Source organism: Eutrigla gurnardus, assembly GCF_963514095.1.
Source record: "Eutrigla gurnardus genome assembly, chromosome: 21".
NCBI classification, from domain to species: Eukaryota; Metazoa; Chordata; class Actinopteri; order Perciformes; family Triglidae; genus Eutrigla; species Eutrigla gurnardus.
Window position 1 is genome coordinate 988,090 of NC_139932.1, and position 19,053 is coordinate 1,007,142.

General features: G+C 41.1%; 1 protein-coding gene across 1 annotated transcript in view; it reads right to left on the minus strand.

Annotated features, from left to right (window-relative positions):
- Positions 1-2,352: 2,352 nt before the first annotated feature.
- The window catches only part of rab21 (RAB21, member RAS oncogene family), a 50,856-nt gene continuing 34,155 nt past the window's right edge, over positions 2,353-19,053 (minus strand). The window contains exons 4-7 of the mRNA XM_084038549.1: positions 18,224-18,287; positions 13,859-13,913; positions 13,694-13,782; positions 2,353-5,903 (exon numbers count right to left, since the gene is read on the minus strand). Of these exons, the coding sequence (XP_083894675.1) occupies positions 5,764-5,903; positions 13,694-13,782; positions 13,859-13,913; positions 18,224-18,287 (348 nt within the window). The 3' untranslated portion in view covers positions 2,353-5,763. The remainder of the gene's footprint in view (positions 5,904-13,693; positions 13,783-13,858; positions 13,914-18,223; positions 18,288-19,053) is intronic.

Below are 19,053 nucleotides of genomic sequence, written 5' to 3' on the forward strand. Positions count from 1 at the left end.
TAATAAATCCATGAAGCTGTTATGTCCATATGTATGACTATGTTGCAAACATAGCAACGATAGCTTCAGCTAGTAACGTGCCGGGCGCTCGTCCGTCCCAGTCACCGCAGAAACGAAAATGTTTTCCTCGTAGTTTTGATTTTGTATCCATAAAGAAACAACTGAGCTGTGCAGTCGTCATGTCCGTAATAAATCCATGAAGCTGTTATGTCCATGTATGACTATGTTGCAACATAGCAACGATAGCTTCAGCTAGTAACGTGCCTGGTGCGCGCTCGTCCGTCCCAGTCACCGCAGAAACGAAAACATTTTCCTCGTAGATTTTGTATCCATAAAGAAACGATCGAGTCGTCATGTCCGTAATAAATCCATGAAGCTGTTATATCCATATGTATGACTATGTTACAACATAGCAACGACTGCTTACAACTAAACAGTAGCCGGGAGCCAAAACAATGCAAGTCTCGTGCAAGTTCCCGTGTGCCGTCCTCACTCTGGAGCTGTTTTCAAGCCAGTACAGTGACACTGTAACACTAACACTGGAGATAGAGGCAGAAGTGATAGAAGTCTTTTATCTGCAAAATTGGGAGCTCAGCCACTCTTCAAATTTGCTACTTCATTTCGACAAGCCACTTTTTGGGAGAAGTTTAAGTACCTACCATACTATGTTATACTTGAGCTCAGTGGCGTGCACAGGTAGACACTAGGTGGTGCTAAAGCATTTGCCCTTGCCCTCTGGACCAAGCAAGTGGCAGCAGACAGTGCACAGCTGCAGCCCAAACACACCTCCTCCCCTGCCCACCAGCAGGTAACACATAATGAATCGAGTCGAGTGTGTTGTTTGCCCCCTAAGCCTCAGTTGCCAAGCTGTAACTTGCATTTATGTGTCTTTGTTGTGAAGTAGCCTGTCTCGACGCCTCACAGCTGGGCATAAATTAGCGACTGCTCACCTGCTTAACAAGCTAGACGCTACTCAAAATCAATAATAGATATGACGTGATGATGACCACCGGTAGAGTTTGTCATTGGTATCCTACAGCATGTGAATCTATCAGTATACTTACTTAAAATGAATATTTAGTAGCTTGTTGTGTAGGTTTACATTAGGCTACATAATTAACACGTGCAGTAATTTATTTGCTTAATGACAAACAGGCAATTCCCAATTGCCTGCAGGAAAAGTAGCCCTGTGCCTTGTTGAAATATAACCAAACAGTCTTATTCATATTGTTGGTCTCTTTTTATTTACCAATTGCAGCATAATGCCTAGAAAGGAGAGGATAAGAAGGGGAAAAGAAAGGGCGCTACAGCAGGCAGCCCAGGGGAGCAGCTCTCTAGGAAATAAAACAATAGTGATTGACTGATCAGTGCTATAGTGTGAAACTGTACCAGTTCAAAGGTCAAGTAATTTTATTAAGATATTGATAAATAAATATGCAATTACGTTCAACATGTGCCTGTAATTATTATTTATTTTTTAAAATCTCACTCAGCTATAAGCCAGCCGTCAGTTCTACATGCCGCATAAAGTGCCCTTAGTTTTCACCGAGCACCTGCCCCCCAAAATGTCTGTGCACGCCACTGCTTGAGCTACACCCCTGATATTCCATGTCTGGAGGCTATTAGTAACAGATATACACTGTAGAAATGTTGAAGGCCACAGGTGAGATAGTTTTCAAGATATTACTGTTTAAAATGGCTTTTCAGAATATGATGCCAAAAACTGTCTAAACTGCCCTTCATTCAATGATGTTTCATGAGAACACTGTTGACAGTAGAGACCTAACATTTTTCCTATTAACAAGTGTGTCTTTGTACTAGATTTTTTCAAGAAATTCTGTGATGGTCTTTACAGTTTGAATCTTTTCAGTGACTTCACACAAATCAATATTTTCTTTCAAGAAAGGAGTGAAATTCTTTCACATGAACATTTTTATTTTATAACAGACCAGTTTTTTTTTAGGTAAAACAAGAAGGAAAGAAAATCATCAGTTCGCTTCAATAGAAATATATATATATTTTTATTTTGTATGTAGTAATTTACTAATCCTATTAACAACCGCATTTTCCTTCATCTTAACATATCGTTCCTCTTCCTCCCTCCTTTGGGTCCTTTTGTAAAGTGACTATATCCACATGTGTTCTGTCTAAAAGCAGACACCTGCTGAGGCTTTCAGCTAACATGACAATGATCAGTGTTTGAAAGCCAGCAGGCTGAAATCATTCTGTATTGAATGTGAGGTTTCAAAAAAAAAAAAAAAAAAAAATACTTTTCTCAAACGTCTCAAACCATGATGAGTGTTTGTGGCTGCAGAGAGACATGTCATCACTCACAGAATACATTTCATGATCCGCTGTTCAGGTTTTTATTTACCATTTATTTTCAAAGTGAAACAAAAAAGCCATTTACAGAAATCCAACATGCACAGTATTATTTCTCTGAGCGTGTTTTTAAAACCATGGAGATGAAGAGGAGGAAGATGAAGGAGCTCAGCTCTGAGCTGCACAATAACGAGGAAGATATTATACTTAGAACATGAATAAACAATTACAAAGATGATTCAGAATTTAAATTGTTTGACATTTTGTCAAGCAAAAACAAAAACAAAATGTTTCCAGTTTCTTCTGTTTAATATTGAAAAAAACAACCAATTTACAGAAGTCAGCTTTTGTTGCCCTCCTGATTTGATCATTGTTTGTATCATATAAATACACACACATATGTATATATGCATACATATACACATACATATAAATCAACATGTTTCAGTTATTCTGTTTTATGTCATTAAAACTTTATTAAAATCTTCAGGTTTCAGATAAATAAGATGAAACTATTAAATAAACCCACTTTTGATTCATGTTTTCAGATATTTTTCAGCAAACAGACGTTTACGTTGGAAATTGATTTCATTTACAAAAAATATGGTTGTTTTATGTTCTCGTTTTATTACTGCTGTATTAACATTTTTTTTAATAATATATTAATTTTGCTTTAATAATGAACAATTAAATGAATTTGAGTTGACCATAAATCACCTGTGGCTTCTTACAAGCTGGAAACATGTTTCCTATTTTAATAATGACTTTGAATTAAACGTGCAGCTCTGACTAAAGTCCGTGTTCGTATTGACACTAGGGCTGGTTTAATGAACTTCGGGAATCGAATATAATTCGATAGTAAAACAAATCAGTAGCCTACTATTCGAATGCTGCCTTGTTGACTAGCGTCAGCACATCTGGCCCTCCTCGCCGCGGCCTGCCTGCTACACGGATGCTTTTGACACAAGAAGTCTGATGAGCGATAAAGTTTTCTGAATCAATCTCAATATCAGAAAAGACGACAGCGGCGCGCACCCGGAGGTAACCGCGCAGCAGCAGTCGGTGAGATGAAATAACGATGTGGGCGGAGCTCTAGAAGCGATGACGTCATGACAAAGATGCATTCATGCTGCTTACTGCTAGCTAGATCGGCCCGTGTCTCCATCAGCTGATTCATCTGGAACGAGACCAACAGCAGGATGTACGTGAGAACGTGAACGTAGACGGTGAGACGAGGAGGGCGTAGCCATGGCAACGGGGAAACAGCGTCTCCAGGAGAACACAATGTGGTTGTTTTACTTTCTTCATTATTATTTATCTAGAAAGCTGTCAGCTGTTGGTAATTCAACATATTTATTGGTAATGTTTGTGGAACGCCCTCTAGTGGACAGGAAGTAAAACAACCACATTGCCGACAATGGCATTGGCAACGTATAAGCCTGTGTAGTGTAGTTAATGTTAATAGGCTGAATTTGAAAATTAAATATTCGAATATAATTTGAATATTGAAACAAATATGGAATGAAATTCAAATAGTATTATAGAGGAAAATTGACAGCTCTAGTTGACACATTTAATGAGTTCAGCTCTCAAAGTAAACTGCTGATTAAAGGTCAAGTTCTGTTGGGCCACAAAGTCTAAACCAGCTCACAGATATTTAAAGAGTTACTGATCCCTGCTCATCCCTCCAGTACGTACCGCCAACATCCTGAAACATCGCCCAGGATGAAGAAACTCACCCGTTTGTCTAAATCACTGTTCAACTTTACGGCTCCCTTTAAAGGGACAGTGCATTATGTGTTGGGGAGCAGACCAGGGCAGCAAACACTCGTCTGAATTGTTGAGCTGCTGCTCAGGCTTCGGTGAACCAACAACATCACAAAGGAACCAACGGACCAAAGCAGCAACAGCAACCCGAGAGGTCAAACTGTGTCTGGCTTTGAAGAGAGCAACCCAACAGCTTCAGGTCCCCATTACAAAGGGCTGTGAAGCGGTGGAAAGAGTTTAAATATAGCGAACACATGGACTATAGATACGGATCAAATACAACCCAACTTGAAATTAAACTATCCCTTTAAAAGAGTGTTAAAACCTCCATCTGACAGAGTATGTGTGTTATGAAGAGAGACTTACAAGTATTCTACTGCACATGTTGGTGTTGTAAGATATACTGAAAAAAATTAACACCTGCCTTTTAATATTTTGTCCAGCAAACTAGTCCACCTGCTGCTCCTCTGGGTTTGAAAACAGTTAACATGTTTATATTGTTAGATAAATATGATGATTAATGGAGCTTTATACAGTGTGTTTGTATGTATTATCCCACCAAAAAAAACCTAAATAAATCTGTCGCCATGTTATGTCCTTAAAGTGATGGTTCGGAGTGAAATGCACCCTAGGTAATTTCCACCATGACATCCAGCCAAATACCCCCTCGGAAGCATTTTTAGCGATGGTCGGCATTGGTCAAGATAGCTGCTATCAGCCGAATGGCTTAGTACTAGCGCTATAGTACATAGAGTATATCTCATAAATTACCCCACTAATAATGCATGGAATGTTACCAAACTTCTGCAGTAGTACACATAGGGTATGTACTCACAAAACGAGGCATTTGAAAGTTTGTAAGTACACCACTGACATCAGTGACCTGATAATACAAGCATTTATAAACATTTAGCAAAACTTTTTCATACTCTTGCGTGAAACTCGCGTCAAGGCATCGGCTGGGTAAACACGGAAGTAGCGTCTACGCTGCAGTAGCGTTAGTTAGCGTTAGTAGCCGAGGATAGAAGCTATCAGGCTATCAGTGTTCATTTAAATAAACTCCTGATGTACTTACAAACTTTCAAATGCCTCGTTTTGTGAGTAAAGACACTATGTGTACTGCTGCAGAAGTTTGGTAACATTCCATGCATTATTAGTGGGGTAATTTACGAGATATACCCTCTGTACCATAGCGCTAGTACTAAGCCATTCGGCTGATAGCGGCAATCTTGAACAATGCTGACCATCGCTAAAAATGCTTCCGAGGGGGGTGTTTGGCTGGATGTCATGGTGGAAATTACCTAGGGTGCATTTCACTCCGAACCATCACTTAAAAGTTACATCAGCTCTTTTTTATTGACGTATAAACACACAAAACAGCAATCAGTGTTTTTAAGTTTTAATCTCTGTTTCTCTAGGAAATTATTATTTAAGTGCTGAAAATGTGACATCACATTTTTTTGCTCATGTCTGATGATGAATTCCTTTCATGATTGGGGGAACAAGTGTTCAAACCATTTTAAATTGGATTTGCCATGCTGCATAGCAGCAGAGGCAGCGCTGAATAAAGACAGCAGCAACAGTTGGGAGGGTTCTTTAGGACTTTAAAGCAAGAGACAGACTCAAGTATGAATAGTATGTCTGCTAGTGTGTGTGTGTGTGTGTGTGTGTGTGTTAGCCAGAAGAGCAGCAGCCTCCGGCGGGTGTGGCTTGTGGTTCATCATCGACGATCTGTACGCCCCGCCTACTCGAGGCTGATTGGCTTGCCCCGTTGCCCTTCAATCTCTCCTCAGCCTGAGCCATTTCCATCATTCCTGTAAACAACCCAGAAAGAAAGCACTGAAACAAACTAGTTTATATCACAATCAACTCTTTTCCTCATCAAACTACTTTAATCCAACTTTGAAATGATTTATCTGCTATGAAATACTTCCTAGCAAATAAAACAAGTTTAAAGCCCTCACAATAAATAAGAGGAAACCTCCATTCGCTCTTTCTTATTGACGTATAAACGCACAAAAACAGCATAAGTGTTTGTGCCACGTGTAAAGTTTGGTGGAGGGGGGTTATGGTGTGGGGTGTTTTTCAGGAGCTGGGCTTGGCCCCTTAGTTCCAGTGAAAGGAACTCTGAATGCTTCAGCATACCAAGATATGTTGGACAATTCCATGCTCCCAACTTTGTGGAACAGTTTGGGGATGTCCCCTTCCTGTTCCAACATGACCACCAGGTCCATAAAGACATGGATGAGAGAGTTTGGTGTGGATGGAAAGTTGTACCTTGGTGTTTCCCACCAAGGCTCATCGTGTTGTGTCACGTCTCTTCTGGGTCAGAGCATCGCCGGCGTCTGGACTGTTGACTGCCGCTTCTGTCCATGTTTTCATGTTTTCGTCTAGTTTCTAACGTCTTTCTAGTGTACCTGTTTTTTTTGTTGTTTTTTTGTTTTATCTCTCGTCGTAATTTCACCAGTTCGTCTCCGCGCTCCTCTCTAATCTATCCCGCACCTCTGCTGTTCCCGTTTTCATCACCCCCTACCTGGACTATCAGCCTCGTCAGCCACTAGCTAACTGTCTGCCGGTTAACTCTCCACTTCTGGATTCCTCTGTCTCCCGGCTCTAAGTGTGTGGACTGCTTGCCGTTGACCTGGGTAAGTAGGTGTTTCTGTGGTGGTGATTGTGCCAACCCACAACTGTCTCGCTTAGAGTTGGGCGGTATCCAAATTTTGATACCGTCAAACCTCCTCCCTATTTTACCCCGGTATACGGGATTACCGTGACTAATTAAAAATTATGACGTAAGGCTCAGACGACGTCACCAAACTCATTAGAGTTTAGCTTCTCTGCCTGAGCCCGAGCCCGAACCGACCCACGGGCCGGGTCGGGCCGAAATTTCCCACCACTACCCTCGGGCTGGGTCAGGCCGGGACGTTTGTGTTCGTTCGTTCTTTTTTCTTTTTCTTCTATCATTGCATTTATGCCTAGCCTTCTCCCCTAATCTGAGGAGAAGGCTAGGCATAAACATTAAACATTATTGGTTATATGTTTAGCAGAGTAGGTCTACGTAAGAAATGTGTACAAAGTTACACAAAGTAAAAAAAAAAAAAAAGACGCTACACATAGTGCGCACGCATCATTCATAACGGTTCCGCTCTGTGCAGCTAAATTAAAGAATAAAGGAGTTACGCTAAAGTGCAACATGGAACTTGGAGACATAAAGGATGAATTAAAAAAAGGACAATTAACGTTGAGAAAGTCATCAGGAAAGTCCGAGGTACGGGATCATTTCAAGTGACTAGTGGGAGAAGGCGATAACATAGGCCTACGTGTCGGCTTTGTCCAGTCATATCCTAATCGCGGCACTAACGTAGCCTATAAAAAGATTTGTATATTTTTGTGACTGAGTAGCGGTGCAGCCGCACCCCCACTTCCCACGGATATGCACATGCATGAAATATAAATAATTGTCGGGTTGAAATCGGGCTCGGGCTCTTAATTACAGTTAATGTGTCAGGTCGGTCCGGGTTCGGACAGAACGCGCACAGGCTCGGGTAGGGTCGGGCTTGATTTTCTGTGCCCGAACTAGCTCTACTTCTCATAAGGTCGGAACCCGAAATACTGCCAAACTGCATTAGTGTTCTTCTTTGAGACCAGGTCACTCGGTGCGCGACTCGCCATCTCTCTCTCTCTCTCTCTCTCATATATAAGTGCATTGCATTTTTTTAATGACGGTATTGAAACTGATACGTTGCTATTTTTAAGACCCGTGGTATACTGTATTACCGCCCAAGCCTAGTCTCGCTGCGTGCTCAGCATTAGCCCCGCTCCGTCCCAGCCCGTCGGCTGTAGCCTAGCGTGTGCTGCTAAAAACATTAGCCCAGCTGTTTGGCTACCCAGTCGGCGTTCGCGGGGGAGCCCCCACTCCCTCCCAGCTCGTCATCTGTCGCCTAGCTGAGGGCCTCGCTAACATGGCACAGTGGGATTTGCCTGCCACGCGTGTATGGTCTGGGGCAACCAACTTCACCCACTCCATCAACTTCAACCCCTGGTCCGCTGCAGCTTCAACTCAACTTGCCTGCCAGCTAGTAGCTAACCAGCTACTAGCAACATCAGATCAGTTGACCCCCACTCACTCTCCCAGCTCATCTCTTCTGCCCTCCCCCCTGACTCTACTGTGTTTTTAACTGAAACATGGCTAGAACAAAATAACAGTGCAAGCATTCAGGGGAAACAGATGTCCCTTGGTGTTTTTCCATCATTCGAATATCTTTGTGCTTTGTTGAAATGCTCTCCCAGAGTTCTCCTGTTAATTATTTACAGGCCACCTAAATATTCGTCAAATTTTTTCGATGATTTTAGTGAATTATTGTCTAGCATCTCCACTGATTTTGACTGCCTAGTTATAACTGGTGACTTTAATTTTCATATTGATGATTTGAATGACAAGGGTGCAAAAGAACTTTTTAATATTCTAGACACATTTGACCTTTCTCAACATGTGAAAGAGGCTACTCATTGTAAGGGACACACCCTGGACCTGATTATCACAAAAGGTCTCCATGTTTCTGATGTTTTTGTGACTGATCCTTCATTGTCTGATCACTTCTGTGTTTTCTTTAATATTTCTTTCATTCCTGACACACAAACAGAATCAAATAAGGTCAAAAAGCGGTACATCAATGAACATGCCAATGTACTCTTTAAAAATGCCATTTCCTCGTTACCACCTCTAAACCCATGTCATGCTGATGATCTTGTAAACATCTTTAATTCCAAAATTCTGAATGTCATAGATGTCATTGCACCTGCTACGGTTAAAACAATTTCTGGTAAGCAAAAGGCACCCTGGAGAAAAGCTGCTGTTGTGACAGCCCAGAGAAGAGAGTGCAGGAAGGCTGAACGAATCTGGCGGAGTACTAAACTTCATATTCACCATGACATCTATAAAGAGAGCCTCCGGGCCTACAATTTAGTCTTAAAAAGTGCGAGAGAAACATACTTCTCCAATATCATAAACAACAACACTAATAAGGCGAAAACCCTATTTGCAACTGTTGACAGACTGACCAACCCCCCAACACAAATACCAGCTAAACTCCATTCCACGCAGAAATGCAATGAGTTTGCATTCTTTTATACTAATAAAATTGAAGGCATCAGACGCGCCATCAATATCTCAAACAAAAAAGTTGGATCACCACCCTGTTCAGGCAAAAGTAACACAGCAATGATGGCAAGCTTTAATGCCATAGACTCTAAAACTCTAGTGGAAACGGTGACAAATCTAAAATCATCCACCTGCTGCCTTGATGCTTTACCTACCAACTTTTTTAAGAATGTTTTTGACTGCCTATCAATAGACGTATTGCAAATAGTTAATAACTCCATTCAATCAGGCAATTTCCCAAAGGCCTTCAAAACTGCAGTCATTAAACCTCTTCTAAAAAAGCGGAGCCTAGATGCCTCTATTATCAACAACTACAGACCAATTTCAAATCTACCCTTCATAAGTAAAATAATTGAGAAAGTTGTTCAACTAAATCACTTCCTGGCTTCAACTGGCTGCCACAACAACTTCCAGTCAGGATTTCGACCTTTTCATAGCACCGAGACGGCCCTTATTAAAGTTGTAAATGACATCCGTCTTAACACAGACTCTGGCAAAACTTCAATATTAATGCTATTAGACCTCAGTGCTGCATTTGACACTGTCGACCACTCAATACTCTTGGACAGGTTGGAAAACTGGGTGGGGCTCTCAGGCACAGTCTTAAACTGGTTCAAGTCATATCTACAAGATAGGAACTATTTTGTTTCCATTGGCGACTTTGTATCAGAACCTACCAATGTAACGTGTGGAGTCCCCCAAGGTTCAATCTTGGGGCCAACTTTATTCAACATCTACATGCTCCCACTAGGACAAATCATGCAAAATAATAACATTGACCACCATTGCTATGCCGATGACACCCAAATCTATGTAGCACTATCACCAAACGACTATCGCCCCATAGATCTTCTGTGCCAGTGCATTGAGCAAGTCAAAGACTGGATGTGCCAAAACTTCCTACAACTTAATGAGGACAAAACTGAGATAATTGTTTTTGGTGCTAAAATAGAAAGGTTTAAAGTAATTCAACACCTTCACTCTCTGTCCCTGAAAACCTCAAACAAAGCCAGAAATCTTGGGGTTATTATGGATTCTGATTTACATTTCGACAGTCACGTTAAATCAGTAACAAAATCAGCCTACTATCACCTAAAAAATGTAGCAAGACTTAGAGGGCTCATGTCAGCTCAAGACTTAGAAAAACTTGTACATGCCTTTATTACTAGTAGGCTAGACTACTGTAATGGTCTCCTTGCAGGTCTTCCGAAAAAAACTGTCAGGTAGCTACAGCTTGTTCAGAACGCTGCTGCTAGAGTTCTTACAAAGACCAAAAAATGTGAGCACATTACACCAATTCTTAAATCCTTACATTGGCTCCCTGTATGTCAGAGGATTGATTTCAAAATCCTCCTGCTCACATATAAATCACTACATGGTCTAGGACCGAAGTATATCACTGATATGCTCCCACTACATAAGCCTTCTAGACCACTAAGATCTTCTGAGACCAATCTGTTAGTGATTCCCAGAGTAAACAACAATCACGGGAGAGCATCATTTAGTCACTATGCAACAAATGGCTGGAATAAACTTCCTGAAGATGTAAGACTTGCCCCAACTCTGACCACTTTTAAAACTAGACTGAAAACTTTAATGTTCACCATAGCTTTCTGCTAAATCTTTTAATGTCTGCACTGTTTTTAATTATTGCAAATATGTTTTTATTCTATTTTCTTTCTGTAATGCATTTTTAAAATTTTTATTATTTTCTTTTAATTCTTCTATTTTTTCTTCTTTTTTCTTCTCACTTTGTTTTATGATGTGAAGCACTTTGAGTCTGCCTTGTGTATGAAATGTGCTATACAAATAAAGTTGCCTTGCCTTGCCTTGCCTACTGTAAAGTAGTACCTTAAGAGCAACAGTGCTATGATCAGAGTGCTATAGGTAAGGTTGGTTTTTTTGGGGGGGGGGGGGGGGTTAAGTGGGTCATGCTATGTAGAGTCGAGGTGAAGTCTGAACAGGTGAGTCTTGAGCCTTTTTCGGAAGATGGCAAATGACTCTGCTGTCCTGACATTGGTCGGGAGTTCATTCCACCACTGAGGCGCCAGAACAGAGAAGAGTCTGGACTTTGCTGAGCGACATTTGTTTGATTTCAGCGATGGTGGTACCAGCCGGCCAGCTGAAGTAGAGGAGCGAAGTGCTCGCTTCGGGGTGTGTGGTTTGACCAGTGTTTGAAGGTAGATGGGTGCCGTTCCATTGATGGCCTTGAAGGCCAGTGCCATCGTCTTGAATTGGATGCATGCTGCAACAGGGAGCCAGTGGAGGTCACGGAGGAGGGGGGGGTCACATGGGAGAATTTGGGTAGATTGAAGATAAGGCGTGCTGCAGCGTTCTGGATACGCTGCAATGGTTTAGTCGCAGAGGCCGGGAGTTGCAGTAGTCAAGGCGGGAGATGACCAGTGCTTGGACCAGGAGTTGCGTTGCATCCTTAGTGAGGAAGGTCCGAATCCTGCGGATATTGTAGAGGACAAATCTGCAGGATCGGGCCACAGCAGTGATGTTGGGGGTGCAGGATAGTTGGTCATCGAGGATTACACCCAGGTTCCTCGCAGTTGAGGAAGGTAATACTGTGATGCCCTCAACAGTGACCGACAGGTCCATGCGAGGGCAGTCTTTCCCTGAGATGAAGAGGAGTTCGGTTTTATTCAGGTTAAGCTTGAGGTGATGTGCAGTTGTCCAGACAGAGATGTCAGCCGGACAGTCCGAGATGTGAGTTGCAATGTGAGTGTCAGAGGTTGGGGGAAAAGTGAGGAACAGCTGGGTGTCATCTGCGTAGCAATGATAGGAGAATCCATGCGATGTAATAACAGAACCTAGTGATCTGGTGTATAGTGAGAACAGAAGCGGTCCTAATACTGAGCCTTGAGGGACACCCGTGTCTATTAAAGATAGGGATGCACGATAATTATCGGACCGATAATTATCGGCCCGATAATAGGAATTATGACGTCAACCCGATAAATCCGATACAATTATTAATACCTCCGATAATCCGAAGATAGGATGTTTGTGTTAAAACAGCGGGTGGATTGGGATGAGGGACGTTAGTTTTTTTCTAGGCGCCTCCCGTTTAGCATGTGATGTGGTTACTGTGGTATCACAGGTTTCGGAGGAGGGAGTTAATCCACAAATCGAGCGCTCCCTTCTCATGCCTGGCTGTGACGTAGAGGCTGCGAGCGAGTGGAGGAGGAAGACTAGTAAACAAACACGCATGGCGTCTGTACTGTGGGACTACTTCAAAGTTTCTGAGGAAACTGAATCGTTTGCCATTTGTAACAAATGCAATGCAGAAGTTCCAAGAGGAGGGAAAAAGGCATCGAGCTTTAATACATCCAACCTTAAAAGTCACCTCGCACATCACCATCGCTACGACGGTGTGTTAAAAGCGTATGAAGACGCCGGCGCCGCTAAAGAAGCAGCGAGCCCGTAGCTTAGCGTTTTGATGCACGGGTGAAGTAGCGGTCCTTGTACCTCGGGTCCAATATAGTTGAGAGATAATACAGTGGCTTTTCCTCGATGTCACCAAAACGCGTTTCCACTGCTTTTAACGGGGTTTCCTTTGATGTTTTCACTCCGTGGTCTGTTGGTAACGTTTGTTTTAGCAGTCGCGTCAGCGCTTGAATGGAGGGGATCACATCCGCAGTAGTGGCTGTTGCTTTGCTGATATTTCTGCCTATTACCGTAGTTTACATTTCTGTGTGGATCAGGACCAACAGTTTAATGTAGCAGCACTTGTGTGTGCATATCCCATGCTGCTCAGGGAAAGTTGTCATTGACTGACTGACTCACTTACATATTTATTTGAAAAAAATAAATATTGTCATTTTATTGAAGAGTCAAAACTGTTCTTGGCTTTCTTTTGTTCATAGTAATAATTATCATGTCACTGTGATACATCTGGTTAGGTGTTTGGTAAAAGGCAAAGCTATGCTAAATCTACCTAAGCTTAGTCATTAGTGTTTTTGACCTGAATTTGATCTGAATATACATTCAAAAACGAATAACAATATCATCGGTTATCGGTATCGGTCCCGAGGAGCAGAAAGTTATCGATATCGGTATCGGCTTCAAAAAATCAATATCGTGCATCCCTAATTAAAGATTTACTGTTTTATATGGTTTTACGCAACATAAACTTGGCTAGTTTTATGTGGTTTTGTCTTGTTTTTTTTCCTCCACATTTAGATTTGTATCCCTGTGTACATTTTTTAATTGTTTATTCTCATCTGAAAGTTAGCCCAAACAAGACTGTTTTCAAAATGTTGCTTTAAAATAAAACGAGAACGTACGAATAACATTTCTGTGAGGTCCACCTGATCTGGATGAAAAACACAAAAAGAGTCACAGCTCTATTATGAGATCAACATGTTCCTTTGCAGACGTCTGGTTATCAGGTGAATAGTGAAAACATGATGTTAAGCTTAAATGTTGATGTCTTACTTTTGCAGAGATCCAGGAAGAGCTCCTCGATGCCTTTATTTAACTTGGCTGAAGTGTGGTAATGTTTGGCTCCAACCGACTCTGCATAACTTCACAGAAACAGAGAGAGTGAGACGGCGTCCATCAACATCATCATGTGTTCAGAGTTCAGGGTTCAGTCTTTACCTCTCAGCTTCTTCCACTGAAACGTGTCTGTCTTTGTCCAAATCTATTTTATTACCTGCAGAGAAAAGAAAGCAAACATTATTTCATTTATTTGGTTTCCTGCCATTAGGTGGCACTGTAACGCTTGCTCCTGGTGATGTTGGGACTTAAAGACTGTGTTCTCGTCCTGCTCCATGTGTAAAAGGTCCTGACATAACTTTTGTTGTGATACCACACTAGAAATCAAATTGAATTTAATTGAAATTAATTTATGTATTTTTTAAAAGTTTTGTATATGTAGTTACAGTATGTATAATTAAGTTATGTATTCTTCGGTCCAGCTCAAAGATAACCACTATTCATTTGGATGATCGTTGTTCAGAGTTGACAGGATTCATAAGGACCAGGAAAAAAGAATATCGTTACTAAAAGTCATTTTAACGATGTGAAAAATAGATTGAGGATATCATCATTTTAAAAAATGCCCTCTCTTCTCACTTCTGCTCAAGAGAATTTATTTCAAAGACTGTTTTGTTAAAGGGACTTAGGGCAGGATTTGTGAAAAAATAAACATTCACTTTAAGTCTTTTAATGCTAATGGGTGATGAAGCGTTCAAAACCAAAAAGAATGAGACCACACACATATCTCCCCATTGCCTTGAACAGGCTGTGTGCTGCATGATGTACTGCAATTCGTGGTCCGAATTTCCCGCGCAGTCCGGCGGACGTGACGTCAAATGACGCTGAATGCGCGTACTCGACGGCTTGGAGACCAGAAGAAGACAAGCGCGGTGGACTCAAGTACTGTATGTGTAGTAATGGACTCTGCTTCGGCCGGAAAACGACCCACCACCACACAAAGTCCACTAAAAAGTAATACCAAGAAGAAAACGAAGGTTTTATCAGCGGCAATTCGTCATCCTAAAGTTACACTAAAATAAACACTTGTTTACTTACTTCGTGGCTTGACATGATGCGGTTCGCAGATGTATGCTACCAACGTAGTTCCGCGGAGGCATGTGCGGAGGGCTTGTAGTAAACAGTCACGTGAACAGCGAGTAAATAAATAACCGTGTCACAGCATCAGCTGCACTGAAGAGTTCGTGCGCGCTACCGCGCCGGCTTGGCAGATGGCTGCAGTTACCCTAACGGCCGTCGTGTCACTGTTGAGTCTTATTTCTTGATCCTGCCCTAAGTCCCTTTAAATTTCATTAATTTAATTTGTGAGTGAATAAATAATAATATTTTTTATTCATGATTTTTTTTTTTTTTTACTTTTAAATAGTTTTAGATATAATCGAATTATGATTTTACCAACTCATCCTGAGGTGGTAAATTATTTGCACAGTACATTTATTTATTATATTAAAGTGATGGTTCGGAGTGAAATGCACCCTAGGTCATTTCCATGGATGTCATGGTGGAATTGACCTAGGGTGCATTTTACTCTGAACCATCACTTTAACTGATACAATCTGTAGTTTTCATACCTACAGAAGCTCATTTAGATTTTTTTTTTAATGAAGACCAGAAATATTCTGTCAAAATTGTAAAATGCTCCTTGATATAACGCTGTATCGCGGCTAATGTATGTATCAAAGAAAGAAAAAGAAAAACCTGAGATCATGAAGTCACTAAAACATACGGGAAAAGAAATATCTCAATTTCTGTTGCTTCAATTTTCACATTTGGACCAACACCATCACGCTGCCACTTACTGTGTATTATGACTGAATCAGATTATACTTAGCAATCATGATTATTAATAAGGAAATACTGGTGATTTTAGACCAGAATTACTGTGTTCTAGTATCTGAACTTCAAAGAGATATTACTCTGAATTTGTTCTATTGTGATGAAAAAAATATACTGATTTGATTTATTTCTGGGTTTTTCCCATCGAAAATGTAACCTCTTTAATCTCAGGAGTTTTTTCTGTATCTACCATTTTAAAGTCAGAAATGTTGAGCTTGTTTTGTGAATATTCCCCCCGCTAAACTGGCTCCGTCATGTTTTACCTCAATGGCCGTGATTGCTGTCACAGCCGAATCAATCACGTGGACAATAGGAGAGATGGTTGGTTTATTACAACTTGGTCAATATAATAACAATAATAACAATATGAGTGTCTCTTTGGGAGTTCAACAGAGCCTCACACCTCACCATCCCACTCCTCAAAATCCCTTTGAAGGATGCCCTCATGTGATCTCCTGCTTCATCCAAAGCACCAGAATTCCATTATCAAACATGTATGCACATGTAATAACTGCAGCTCCCCCACAGTATGAAGATGAACACGTGATGACCAGGACATCAACAACATAATCCGGTTAAAACTAAATCTCCCTGATGAAGCCACGTCAATAAATAACAGGATTTTGAGAAGCTATGGTAATAAGATCAACAAACATTTCTTAGTGACACAAAAACATGAGGCAAACCCCATTAAGATAAACTAATTGGTGCGATGAAAACTTTCCTGTGTCAGAGAATTGTAAACGGCTGTGCAGACTGTGGTCTTGTGATGAAGCTTGAAATCCCTCCATTGGTGAATCAAGCTGGACATCCTGTGTCCTAACTAGGGCTGTAACGTCTGCCGGTGACAGACGCTGTTTATCGGGCAGAAATGTGAGGAGGAGTCGGTAGGACGGGCGGGAGGAAGGACGCTTCTCCACGTACAGCTGCGGTATTTGTTTCCCCGTTGCCAAAGACAGTTACAGTTACTAAGTTACCTTAGTTTGGTTCTGCAACGTTGCTTTGTGGGACATTTCTCTGTAGTAAGTTGAGTGAGGGACCTGTGCAGTTAACAGACCATCAGATAGACACGCCCTCCACGCCAAATCTGCATCTTACATAAATCAAATGTTTAATTTAAAAAAATAAATAATATCGAAATTTGTATCGAACCGTGGGTCAAAAATCGTGATACAAACCGAATCATGAGTTTGGTGTATCGTTACAGCCCTAGTCCTAACACACCTTCACTGAAGCCATCCTCATATTTAAAAACACACTCTAGACATGTTTAAGACAAAAAAACAAAACAAAAAAAAAACTTTAATATTCATTCTCTCTGCATGTGATGGCTACAATATAAATGATCTCATTCTGATAAATGATAACGGCTCGTGCAACAAAGGACAGCACAGAGCTTCTGCGTGAGAGAGACTCCAGCCTTCATCACCATGTCCATGTCTCCACAGGGGAGTTTCCCTGATGTCTTCATAAAGGCCTATATGTCCTCTCTGAAACTAGACAACAAAACAACAGAAGGGAATAGAAGTCTGCAGACATCAACCTAGTTACTCTGCCGAGTAACTAGGTTAACCCTCCAGGCTGCTGCTCAAATGTGGAGTGGGTCAAGCTCCAATCACAAAGGCAGTGGTTTGATGCCTGCCTCCTCCAGTCAAAATGTCAAAATGTCCTGAACCCCAAAGGCCTGTGTGAATGTGTGGATGTAGCGCATTCACAAGACTAGACATATTGACTTTCCAGGCTCCTCCTGCTCTCTGTCATCACCTAGGGCAATGACAGAATGAATGTTTCTGTCATACGATTAAGCTACCGTCAACCTGTTACCAGACATTCATTACAAGCTGCTCATCTGTATCTCATGAACGTCTACTGATCAAGTTTTTTTTAAAACAGGTCTACAACAAGACATACAGAGCCAGGGGGTAGGGTAAAAATGTTTGTGATTTAAGTGGTAAATTTAGGAAAAAAAACTTGAATGTTCTCTTGAGATTAAAGGGTTAGATTTATTAGAAAGAACATGGATTTTATCTGAGATTGTGGTAAATGGGGAAAGACATGGCTAATGTCTGAGATCAAATTGGTAGATTTACGAGACACATATCACCACGTTGTTTTCTTCCGAATAGGCCCAATCACAGCAATGTCTCTTAAACATCCGGATGTTGATGATATTATGGTGATTCTGGGTGTTTTTCTTTATTGATAAATCCAATTGGAAAGTATAATTGGATTAGGTCATCCACTGCCTTATAATACATGGCAAGGCGTGGCTCCTGTGATGTAAGGGAGTTGATCCATACTGGAGAAGTGAAGCGACGTGTTCTTTGACAACACTTTGTTTTACAATGGCCCCGATATGTCATACTTGTGTAATTGACATTCAAAGTGAAAGTGGCAGAGGCCCTTTTTTTTCTTACTTTATTGTTACACACGTCACCCGACTGCTAGTGTTAACTTACACAAAAACATGGCGTCTTATGATTTATCAACTCCAAAGTTAGATTTATGGATAAGGAAAACAGAAAAACAGAGAGAAGTTTTACATTGAATCAAAAACGATTGCAGTTGTTATTGATGCTCTCAAATATTCAGGTGAAGAAAATGTTAGGAAGTAGGATTTTGATAACTTACCTACTATACATAAACAAATCTCGTTCCCCAACATTTTCCTCAACTCTTTCACCCAGTTCTTCACCTGCAACACACAGACGGTGCAACATTTACAACATCAGGTTTTACACCAACAGGAGAAGCTACGATGGAGAAAATGGAGGAAAGAATAAAAAGATCTAAAGTGAGGAAGATATGAAGATAGTTCAAAGGAGAACTTTAATATCAGAGAAATAATAAGAAATTATTGAGGAGTCAACAAATTAGACAATTTAATTTCTTTCATTCAACCAGACAAGGATTCCAGAATCTTTCTGGTGTTAAAGCCTTATTTTATATTTTTCATTTTTCATTAGTATGCCACCAAAGCCTTCATAATTACAAGAAAAACAGACTTCCTTCCTTACCCGAGTTTGAAAGACATACTGTAAATCACTAAAACACAGTAGAGAATCGATGCAACATGTTTTTTTCTTCTTTTGGCTGAGGTGATGAGAAAAACCCCGGACATTTGTCTATGTATGGGAAACACTGCCTCCATAGGTCCTCTACATCGCCCTCTACATTTTGTCTGGAGAAAGGAAGGAAGTTGCTTTGTCTCTTGTTGGTAAGTCAGAAACTAATTGTAGATTTGGGTTTAGGCATTCTGTGAGTAAAGCTAGTTGTCTTCCGACATGGTCCTCTACATGGCCCTCTACATGGTCTCTACTACGCCCTCTACATTCTCCCTACATCGCCCTCTACATGGTCCCTACTACGCCCTTTACATTCTCCCTACATCGCCCTCTACATGGTCCCTACTACGCCCTCTACATTCTCACTACATCGCCCTCTACATGGTCCCCTACATG